Genomic DNA, 12,078 nt, shown 5'->3' on the forward strand with positions numbered 1-12,078 from the left:
AAAGGTGTTGATTGTCCGAGCGAGTAGCATAATGAATGTATTGTTATTTACTAAGACTTGAAGTTACCTGTCTCCATTGTTTACTAGTTTAGGGCAGATTTTATGCTGTTTGTTTTAAAATATGTAAATGATTATACAAAATCATTCACATTTCCCTTTGCTTTTAGATTACAACTTTTCTTAACCAGGTCGCTAACCATGACAATTTCTCTGTAGCTGCAGTGGGGGTGCTGGTTGTTAGTTGCTGTGATTCATTACCATCACTGTCACGGTCGCCATCGTTGTTGGTACTGGCGCTGGCTCTGGGATAAAACTACCTGGGTTCGGATACCAGCTGCAGTTCTTAGGAGTGGGTGATGTTGGACAAGTGACTTAGCTGTTCTGAAAAACTGGGATATTAATAGCAGCCACTCATAAGGTATTCTGCCGATTCAAGGGGGATGATGTACTAAGGAGCTTAGTCCAGTGCTGTGCAGCAGTCAGTGTTCATTATCATTGTCGTCATTCTTTTACCTTGAAATACCAGCACTGGTGTTTTCTGCTATTCAGTTTATTGTTTAAGTTTGTTGAATACTCAAACCTTGGTCTCATATTTTTGGACACTGTATTATCTGTGTAGCCATTCTATGAGACGTATTTTGAACCTGTGAATAAAAGGGCACACTAACAATCAGCAAAGTGTTTCCAAACTTCCTAGTAGATTGGAAAGAGGTCTAAAAGCAGCCCACTGTCCATTCACTTCTTTCCAGCCCAGGTAAAGAAGGATGCTTTCACTGTTGTAGATGTTCCCACAGACCTTCTTTTGTGTGGAAATGGAAAGTTTCCATGGTTAGTTTTAAATAAACTAAAAGAGAAAGAATTTCAAAGATGAAGAAGATGAAAGAGGGATTTTATAGTTAATGCTTTAAAAAACAGGGGTTTTCAAGTGTGCCCTCACATTAAAATCACTTGAGATGATTTTAAAAAAATCTGTAGTCATGGAAACAATGCACTACCACCAACATTGTCATCTACATCAACACACGGTTTTTAAACCCACTGCTTTGAATACTGTAATAAAGGCCTTAGAATGGTCAAGTCTTTCATACTTATTTTAGCTGACATGTTAGTTTGGGGGTAGTTTCTCATTTGTTTATTTACAGTGAAATAACTTGTGAAATCAACATGTTATAGTTCATAGGACAAGAGGCCTGACACTATTTGGTTCATTCGAAAGATTTATAGTTTTGTGTCCCTGTTTTGATGAAATATTGCTGGTTGTATTTGTAATTTTGTGGGTATCAAAAACAATTCCTAATTTAAGCATAGTTCGCTAATAAAAATAAGATTCTGTTCAGTTTTCCTGAAATAGGTACTATAGGAAGAATGCCGCTTCTATCTGTGTTTAGAAGTAAACTTGGTGCCAAGGATTTGGACAAACCACACGGTCAGGCAGTTAGGCATTTTACCATGTGTACCAGCATGCCATGCCCCAGTCCTTCAAGGCTAAGTCAACTTTTTGTTTAGTGCTAAGCTCTCATCACTACTATGAAACTAGTTTTCTATAACTATAGGTTGATAATGCTTTGTGGAAGTAAGAGTCTCATGACTTTGTTGAAGTTTTAGAGGGTTGTGTGTGAGGGACTGATAGTATCCATGGTTGGGGATTTATTCACCTTAAGAAAAGTTCTAAGGAGATGAGATGGGAGGGGGGAATCAAAGGCCATGTTTATATTCCCATCTGTGCTGGTACTGTAAAAAGGCCTAGTAATAGCTTAGGACATTTTCAGGTGAAAAGCATTGGCAATTTGGTAGGATTTTATTTTATTTTATTGTACATCTTTTGAATTGAAATAATTGGTTATAAATATTGTTCATTAGGAGCTCAAATAATGTTACTGCTTAGCTTCCAGTGCAAGCATCATTTTATAGATTCACTGTATTTCCACATTCATTTTAACAGCCTATGTGTGAATAAGTTACCAGCCCACATTATTTTTTTTCCTAAATCACTTTGCATTTTTTGCTTTGATGACATAGCTAATAAGTGTTATAATGATGTGGGCCTTCTGTATTTATTTGGTTGGCCTATTTGCGAGTGTGAATTTAATATTCTGATTTTCAACCACTTAAGTTTAATGGACTCTTAGAGCACCAGACCCAAAGGACCCCTGGCTTATGTTTTATTTCTTCTACCTTTGCTCCTTTTTGCTTTGCAAAGTCTTGACTGAGTCAGGCCCTGAGGGAAGATGGGCCAGTATTGGATCCATGATCCTGTGCCCCAAATATTAGATGGGATGGAATGATGGAAGCTGTTGACTAGGGGAGGAATGAGCTGCTTTTGCCAATTACAGACAACCATCTAATCTACAGCCAGCCCTTGAAATCATAGTAAGGGTGAGGAGAGATGTGTGTGTGTGTGCATGGGTGCATTAATGTGTGTGTGGGGGGCGTTGGGCTGTGGCTAAAATGTACATAGCTTCTATTGACTGTTCTTTGGACACAAAGAGAATTTGTGTGTGTGTGTGTCTCTCTCTCTCTCCCTTTGAGGGAGGAGAGAGAGGGCTGAGGGAGAGGGAGAGAGAGAATCTTATCTAGTGAGGAACCTGATGCAGGGCTTGATCTCACAACCCTGAGATCATGACCTGAGCTGAAATCAAGAGTCAGATGCTTAACCAGCTGAACCTCCCTCTCAGAGCCCTGAGAATCTTTGTTTTTTAATTTGAACTTTCATCCTTCCTCTACTATTGAATTCTATGTCCCTGTTCCCAGTCCTTCTCGTACTTGTAAGTTTTAAAATTGTTTGGGTATGAACACCTTGTAAGTGGGAGTAGTCATTCTCTTCAGCTTATTGATGAGAATTGGTAAGAGGATGCTGGGAGATGGTGATGGAAGAGTCATGCAGGGGGTGCCTGGGTGGCTCAGTTGGTTAAGCAACCACCTTCAGCTGGTCATGATCTCAAGGATCCTGGGATCAAGCCCTGTGTTGGGCTCCCCACTCAGTGGGGAGCCTGCAGTTCCCTCTGCTCCTCCTCCACTTGTACACACTCGATCCCTCTCAAGTAAGTCTTTCAAAAAAAAAAAAAAAAAAGAGGCATATGGGAGAAAATACCTAATGCTTAAAAGGAAAAAGAGGGACAGTACAAGTGAGAAATGTAACTGCCAAGTGGATTGACCACTTAGCTGGTTACATTATTTTCTTGGGTGAGAAACATATGCCGGAAATCAGGTTAATTTTAAGAGTTGTTTCAGGGGCACCGGGGTGGCTCAGTGGGTTAGGGCCTCTGCCTTCGGCTCAGGTCGTGATCCCAGGGTCCTGGGATCGAGCCCCGCATCGGGCTCTCTGCTCAGTGGGGAGCCTGCTTCCTCCTCTCTCTCTCTCTCTCCCTCTCTCTCTGCCTGCATCTCCGCCTACTTGTGATCTCTCTCTCTGTGTCAAATTAAAAAAATCTTAAAAAAAAAAAAAAAGAGTTGTTTCAGAGCAGCAGAATCTGACCTTTTGAATCTTACCATGCTATGATAGTTGGGTCAGTTATCTCCCCTTTAAACAAATGCTAATATTGGATGGATGGGTTGTTGTGCTAATGACCTTCATGGTATTACATAATCACTTATTGATTCCTCATTATTTATGGTTATGATTCTATGGAATTCTTCGGGGGGGGGGGCAGGGATGGCCTGTATAGACCAGAGGTTTCCATTGGAAGAGAGATGACACAAGCATCACTGCCTCATCTGCTTTGGGTTTCTGAGATGACCTTTAATTTTTCTGATTTACATTTTATTTCTAAATGTTTGTAATCCACCCCCCCTCCCCTTCAATCTAAGTTAATTTCAAAGTGTTTAGATTTTCAGGTGGCTTGGATTTGGGAGGTGGGTCATTTTAAATTGTTAAAATCTAGTGTTAGTGCTTCATGTTCAAAATGTATTGCCTATCTAATTTCTACTTTTTATCATTTCTGGTATTTTCTTTATGGCCTAGTAGCTGATACTTTTTATAAATGTTTCTTTACAAAGATTTATTATCTGCTTCTGGGACTGGTTCCATAGACAGTAAACTTATATCATTGAAACATTCTAGATTACTCCAAGTGTTTTTTCTCTGATCCTGGCCTGTTGTACATTCTTATATTACCCCTTTATATGTCTTACTGGGATTAGGGAGATGAAAGCAAGGAGTTTGGGAGAAGCATAGCTATTTGAGGCAATCTGAGGGCCAGACATTACAAGAAGAGCCCTTTGCTCAGACGGATTTAGGCACTCCTTCAGTGAGAATGAAAAAAAATTTTTTTTAAGTTGTTGCTATAATGGAATTGGCTCTTTGAGGAACACTCCCCACTCCTTTTTCTTTCGGTCAGTCTTTAATTTAAGGAGAGGAGATCATCTTAGAAAAATTTAGTCTGTGCTAAAGGACAAAGAATAGCTTATTGCTGTATGTGTTAATCTTGGGAATGGGCTAGAGAGGAGGTAGAGAAGGGGTTCATTCAGGCTGATCCTTTATGAATGGGGCATGTTGGAGATTGGTTGATTTCTTTCTGTGTTCTTTCTCTTCTTATGTCTGCACACACCCAGTTTTCTGAAATAAGATATTCCTCTTCTTGCCTTATACTGAGTTTGAGTGTTGGACAGTGGTGAAGAGTTCTGGCCCTGGAGCCAGTCCACCTGCATTTGAATCCTGTCTCCACTGCTTGTTGGCTGTATGATTCTGGGCAAGTCACTGACTTTCTTTGTGTCTTGATTTTTTTCATCTGTTAAATTGGCAATAGTACCAACTATATAGAATTGTTGGTGGGATTAAATGAGATATAATATGTGAAAATGCTTAGAATAGTACATAGTAAATGTATGCAGTAGTGCTTAGTAAATGTAAGCTTTTATCATTATTCCATTAGGCAGATGGATAGTCTCCTTCACATTTGCCTATGACATTACATCAATTTGGATAGAGAATAAATTTCAACGGCCTAACATTAAAAAAGAAAAAGACTAAATGTTAATTGCCTGAAATTTTTAAAATAGCCAAATATATGAATCTCTTGAGTATTAGTACAGCGACCACAAAGATTAATCATTGTTGTCACTACTTAAATGATGCTTTGCTTTTTGGAGGAAAGGCTGTCATTTATAGATGCTTTCATAATCCGTATGTGCTGAGTTATGTAGTTCTCCATGTGGATGGTCTCGTTTTTAAGCTTTATTAAAGTTACTGTAACAAAAATAGGATTAATTACAATTTCTTCTAATGATTTTAACCTTGATGTTAACATTAATAAGATTTTTTTTTCCCTATGCAGCATCAGAACTTCCATGCAGCTTTGAGGTATGGGGTCTGATTTAGGACTTACAAGACTTCGGTAATTAACCAATACTGGTCCTATCCATGTAACTAGTTGTTGTTTAAGGATATATAGCTATGTTCATAAACAGCCTCGTTTAGTATTTTTTAACTAGTTAATTTATTTTGAACACCTGAAACAGGTAGCAATTAAGGAGAAAGCTTGGTCTGACTAAATTTAGTTCTTAGTCTAAAGCTAGATTTTTTTTTTTTAAGTGGTTAAGTATATGGGCATAGAATAAGACATCTCATAGTTTAACTCAAATCCCAAAGTCTTTTACTCTAAGGTACATTACATTAGGCTTTTGGGGACCTGTGGGGGTGGTGGTGTGAGGGGAAACATACTGGTTAAGAATAATTTCTAAATTTACATCTTGTTTTTAGCAGTGATGTTCTATATACCTTCAAAAATTTTGACTATTTCTTTGTCCTTTGTATCTGGTGGAGAAATCCTATGTTTTCAGGTGTCCTGTCCACTCTCATCGAGGCTTACCTTCAAGTTGATGTCAGGAGGCAGTGTTTGGGGGGAATTACCTATGAGGTCCTGGGTACTTGGGCTAGCATGTGGATTGTGGGGGGTGAGCAGGGGAGGAGGGCTGTGTGGAGAGGAGTCATGTGGACTCTGAAGAGGAGCCTAGCTCTCACTGTCTGCTGGGCTGCTGGTGGTTGTAAGGTGGGTGCTGTTAATTGTTGCACTTACCTCCAGAGACTAGGTGGCTCGTGCTTTATGTCTGCTGTAGAGCATTTACAGGGAGGCTGGCAACTGAGGGTGGTTGCAAGTGACTGGCCAAACATTGTTAAAGTCTATCTTGAGTAGTACAAAGGGAATGTGGAAATGTGGTTAGAGACCTGGGCACTGTGCCCAGCTCCGAAACTCATTCATTGTGGGACCTCAGTGACTACCTTGAATTTTCTTTTTGGAAAAATGGAGAATAATAATAGAATGCCACCTGCTTACCTCTAAGAGTGTTTTGAGGATTAATGTGTTAATCACCTTGGATGAAGGCAGCAGCCTACTCTGGTTATAATTTCATTGCCTTTGCAGAGAAGTTCCAGTTTGGGGAATAAAATAGTGAAAATAAAACAGGAATGGAATGGGTCATCCACAACTTGGTGTGCTTCAAGTCCAGCTGTAGATTAGGTTTTCATTCTAACTGGGGAATTTTAACCTAAAAATTTTATCTAGTTTTTAGAAATGATACCAAACCAAATGTCTGATGTCCCATTTGTGGGAAAAGAACAGATGTTTATTCTAAGAACATATTAATGAAGCTGCTAGTGGTTTTCTCCCACTGTGAGGGAATAAGATGGGTCAAAAGAGAGAGCATAGATTTAAGTAGAGTCTACTCTTACTGTCCCATTACTGGTGTGTTCTTTTTGAGAGATTTGATATTACTTCATCTTGTTGGTTTTTCAAGTTTCTTTGACAAAGAAACTTAATAGATGTCAAGCCAAACCAAAACAAAAAATGTAAACATACACATACAACAGTTGCTTTAAATACCAAGGGTGTCAGCATGAAATTAAAATGAATTTACTGACATTTCTGCTTTGAAATTTTTTTAGTAAAACTAATTTAAACCAGCAGTGAAAACTTCTGGCTTTACCTTATAATGGGAAGTTTGACCTTTTTCAGTGTTTTTGGCTCAGGGGTTTTGACATGGGGGTGTTTTTGGTTAAAATATGCTTCAACTTTCTAATGGCTCTTGGGATTTTGGTCAGTCTTTGGTTGTGGAATAGCAAATGCTTGTCCATTGTGTTGGTACCATGTAGTTTTCAAAGATAAGGTCTCTGATGTAGTGGCTATGGTATCCCCTCCCGCCCATGTGTAATTGTTAAAAAAGAACACTGTTGTCATGTGAATTTTTATTTTTTTGAGCTTGCTTTTGAAGTAACTTTCACAGAGAATTCCTGTTACCTAGAAATTGATGACAGACTCACACCATTTCCTTTTTTTTTCTTAGACGTTCCATCCTCAGAGCAGCCTGAACTGTTCCTAAAGAAACTTCAGCAGTGCTGTGTCATTTTTGACTTCATGGACACGCTATCTGATCTTAAAATGAAAGAATACAAGCGCTCCACTCTTAATGAACTGGTGGACTACATTACAATAAGCAGAGGCTGTTTGACAGAGCAGACTTACCCTGAAGTAGTTAGAATGGTGAGTTTCCTTTCTTCGCCGCGGACACTTTTAAGCACCTTCCATAGCGACTCACAGGTGTATTGATTGCAGAGTCAGGTCACTGGAGGTCACCTCCACAAATGGGAGCCAGCCTTCTGAGAGCTAAGCTAAAGTAGTCGGAACAAGAGTGTGATTTCAGGAGAATGAGATCCAGAACTTTTCACCTACAACAGTACTGGAGGAATCCGTGACTTCAAAATATGAAGCCAAGATTGCCAGGTACTCTTGGATTTCTGGCATTGCGGAAAGAAAAGCTGCAGGAGAATCAACACGAGTTTTAGATCTGTGTTTGAAAAATATTCAAGCCTGTTGGATGTCTTAGCCCCCTCCCCCCGGTTCATTGTGGCAAATTAGAAATGGCTTTCACCATAATAAAATTGTGACTTGCAGAATCTAGTTAAAGCCTGTCCTGGCTTTATAAACTAATCATTGCCTTCATAATCTTGAAGTCAGGGGTGATGTCTTGCATTATTTTTGAACTGTGTCTTGCACTTTATGTGGTCATGAGGAGTTACGAGGAGAAACATTGTTAGCATCATGGAAGTAACTATGTTCTTACTGAGTCAGTAATTAGTTTTTAAAAAGCTAAGCCAAAATACGGTTTTCTGATAGATTTCTATGGGAAGATTGCCTTCTTGGGCATCCCCGAAGATCTTGGATCTAGAGAGTACGTGCTCTTGGGGGAGGTGGAGCTCTTCTGCTAACTGGTGAAATTGTGCTGCAGAGATCCAAAAGGGTCAGTGCACCACTGGGAAGCCCTTTGGAGAATCTGGCCCACTCCCTCTGTAGTCCCGGAAGTCTGTCTCACTTTTCAGTTCCAACTTTTATCATTTGTGTTCAGCAAATACAGAAAAGAGACATCTGTGATGGAGTAGATGTGGTCAAAAGTGAACAGTACAGATTTGGGAAGGGATGTGAATTAGCATAACTTGAGAAACAATGACTGATGTGTGAAGATCATTTCAAAACAATGTCCAGAGTATTCGCCAGATCCATATCTGAGTGTAGATTGTCTTTGTTGTTCATTTCCGAGACTGTTGTAGCATAATGTTTTGTAGATTAACGTTAACATTGTACCTCTTAAGCAGTGGTTCTCAACCAGGGGTGATTGTGCTTCCCAAGGCACTTTGGCTATGTCCAGAGACCTCATTTTTGGCAGTCACAACCAGGGATGGAAGGGGCCGGATTGCAGCTAGACATCTTATGCTGCACAGGACAGTCCCACAGTGGAGAATCATCTGGCCCTAAATGTCTCAGCCGTTGTTGAGAAGCCTTGCTCTGGAGTTTGCATGCCATCTAAACTTCTTAACCTGATATTTAGGGTTTTCTCTAGTCCATCTAGCTTCTGCAGAGAGCAAGGCCCGTTGCTTCTAATCTCCCCGGCCTCAGCCAGCAGAGGTATCCACTGTTTCTAACTTCCTTCTCCTGTATCATTCCATGGATAGTCCATGCATATGTAAGCATATACGAGCATATAGGTATAAACACACAAGTGGTGGCATAGTGTACACGCTTATCTGTACCTTGCTTTTTTTACTTACCAGTATATCATATATATCATATAGTATGCATAAAGGTGTCTTACTCAGGTTTACAGCTACGTACTATTTCATTGTTGGAGGCACCCTAATTTATTTAACTACCACCCTATGAATATCCATATATATGTATATATATGGGTATACACACACACACACACACACACACACGTCGGTTTCCCCTTGTGTGAGAACAGCTGTGTATTTACTGATTTTTTTTTTTTTAAATAGCCTTGTTTTTCCCGTTTCTAGACCTTCATGTGTTTCCTGGCCCCCGCCTCTAGTTCTGATTCCCTTCCTTCCCAGACTTGGCTTAAAGTGCTTCCACTGTTGCCCAAAAAGCCCTGAGTTGTCTCCTTCCTTCGGTTCCTCCACTTTTGGCAAACCACCCTTTTGGAATTTGTTCATTTGCTGCTTTTTAATTTTTTCACATGTGTTAATCCAAGATTTCTAATTATGCTGTAGGCACTTCTAGGCAGAGACTATGCTGTGCTCGTCTTGTGGCCTCCAGAATACCTCCTAACACAGGCCTACCTAAGGTTTGTTGAATGAGTGAATGATTTCTCTCTTAAATGTCAGCATTCCAGGCTCTCGAATTATGATTCAGATATTGAATGTTCTTGGATTACATTCAGTTTTTAAATTCAGTATTTGGCATAATAAAAAAATTTTTTTATTCTTATGAAACCAGCTTGGTTCTAAACCAGTTTTGGTCTTTTAAGGGAGACTCTTCCCTTCTCTGCTACCCTCTCCCAAATCCCTATCAAAATTTTATTTTAAAAGTGTCCTGTCAATTGTGTGTGAATGTGCGTTTTAAAGTATACTTGAGCCCTACCTTAGGAGGTGTTAAATCTGTAGCACACATGCTATTCTAGGGCATTAGAAAATTTTCTTTCCAGTTGGTAGGTTAGGGTTCTCAGAGGTATAATTTATTTTTCGTACCTCATGATTTGTGAAATTGTAGCTATTATTTTTACATGGTTCTTAGGACATCTGGGGGCATTTACAGAGCAGAGCTAGTGGGGAAGAGTACAAAGAGAAAGGACTTTGCAACCACACAAGCCTGGGTTCAAGTGCCAGCTCTGGCCACACTTAACTTGCTCCATCACTTTGGACAGAGCCATCCATCTTTGGGGCCCTTGGTTTTTGTGTGGTGCTGGGAGGTACATGGGATCAGGGGGGAGGGTGGCCATAGTCCTTCCTGTCCTGCTCCATAAATACTCTGCCTGAGTAAAATCGTTGTGCTTTGCTTGTACATCAAGGTTCTCACCACCTCAGATCTGCATGCAGTCTGACAAGCTGGGCGCTGATTGCTCTGTAAGAAGGGCCAGAACCAACGCCCCACTTGGTGTGCTCTTGCCACCTCTTAGGCCCCTTCTATTTGGTGCTGCTACTGCCTGCTTTCCTTATCTGTATCATTATTGCCCTTTTGGGCTTTTTGGGAGGATTGGCAGTAAGGATGTGTATAAAGCTCTTAAAATAGTCCCTAACACATTCAGTCAATAATATTATTATTGTTTGATAATTCTCTTATTATGTACTTGATTTTACAATCATTGGTGGAACCCAGAGTTCCTATTTGTGGACTTAAGATGCTGTCAACTGGATGTGTGGTCCTCAAATTCTGCAATTCCAAGATGATCCTGTCTGTGGAGCAAAAGTCACTGTTCCCACCAAGTCTGCCTTGTTATTGTAAAATGCAACTGCTTCACTGGGATTAAGTAAAGGAAATGGTGGTGCTTTTAGTGAAATATCAATGAAATGATAGCTAGGTTTTATAAACTAGGATGAGTCATGACTTAACCAACGATGACATGTTCTGGTGTCAGCACTGTTAGGAGAAGCCTTTGATTTAACCTGATGGAACTTATCCTGTGAGAATTATAACCCTGTTAGGGCAAGAAAAGAGTGACAGATAAAAGTAATCAGTGAGTTGTGGAAGCCATTTTTAGCATTTAAATGTAGTCTGGATGCCACCTCAAGGGCTGCTGGAATTAGGAAAGCAAAACAGCTCTTTATGTGTAAATAAAATAAAAGAATGTAGCCCTTAACTTACCTGCAGAAGAGTAGTGTGGGGTAGTGGAGAGAGCCCCAGACGGAAAACGTGAAAGTGACCTCGTTTCTCATCTTCCACTTGACTGATGGTGAGATCTTGGGCAAGTAATTTCTCTCAAGCCCTAGTTTCTCCTGTTGTGAATGGAAGGGGTTGATTATGATCACCCCTACCTTCCAGCTCTGAACACAGTCAACTCTTTTGGTTTCAACACAGTCTAAGAAAGTTAGAGCAGATTCTGCACCCAAAATAGTTGCTTAGGTCTGTATTTCTCATGAGGGCAGATCTGATGGAAAAACCCGAATCAGGGATTGTAGTACTTTTAGGCTTTGGCGTATTCTGCTTTGTATCAGCTCAAGTGTCAGGCTTCTGTCCTTGAGGCAATATTTTTACCACATTATGCTAATGTTTTCTTTTTGGTTCTGTTGCCATGCATCCATTTGAAAGGCTTTTTAGAATTTCTGGCTTTCCCGGGCATCTTGTACTTTGCCGCGCTGCACCCCCTCCCCCCCAAACTCAAATTTTCTGTATTCTTTTTATATCTGCACATCCTCCTTTTCAAAAATGTCTCTTTGGGGTGTAGTTCGAGTGTGCGTTGAAATCTCATTGCTGAAGACATTATTTTAGTGAAGTCCAGGTAAAGTTTACTGAATGACTTAGAACTGCATTTTTACATTTTGATGATAAAAAAAGGCAGGGCCCTGCTCTACCAACAAACTCAAAACAGGTAGACGGGATTCTCAGGAACAAATAATAAAATGTTGTTATATGTGCGTTAACAGAAGTATGTACAAGGCAAGGAAGGAAGAGTGAGTGGCGATTGATTAGAGGTTAGTAGAGATGGCCAAGGAGGGCTTTTCACAAGGTGGGTGAAACCTCTTCAGGGTGCTGAAAGGTGAATGTGTGTTTTCTAAGTGGCTGAAATAGTGTTGAAATTAAAAAGAGAATTACATGATGTAAAGGAATTTCCAAATCCCATAATCTATGCAGA

The 12,078-nt window shown here is 40.0% G+C and overlaps 1 protein-coding gene across 3 annotated transcripts in view; it reads left to right on the forward strand.

Moving 5' to 3' along the window:
• The window catches only part of PPP2R5E (protein phosphatase 2 regulatory subunit B'epsilon), a 143,491-nt gene that overhangs the window by 68,270 nt on the left and 63,143 nt on the right, over positions 1 to 12,078 (forward strand). For all 3 annotated transcript variants that reach the window (XM_032875239.1, XM_032875240.1, XM_032875238.1), the window contains exon 3: positions 7,279 to 7,475. In XM_032875239.1, coding sequence (XP_032731130.1) covers positions 7,279 to 7,475 — 197 coding nt within the window. The remainder of the gene's footprint in view (positions 1 to 7,278; positions 7,476 to 12,078) is intronic.

This window comes from Lontra canadensis, unplaced genomic scaffold (genome assembly GCF_010015895.1).
Source record: "Lontra canadensis isolate GAN:19392208 unplaced genomic scaffold, GSC_riverotter_1.0 scaffold55, whole genome shotgun sequence".
NCBI classification, from domain to species: domain Eukaryota; kingdom Metazoa; phylum Chordata; class Mammalia; order Carnivora; family Mustelidae; genus Lontra; species Lontra canadensis.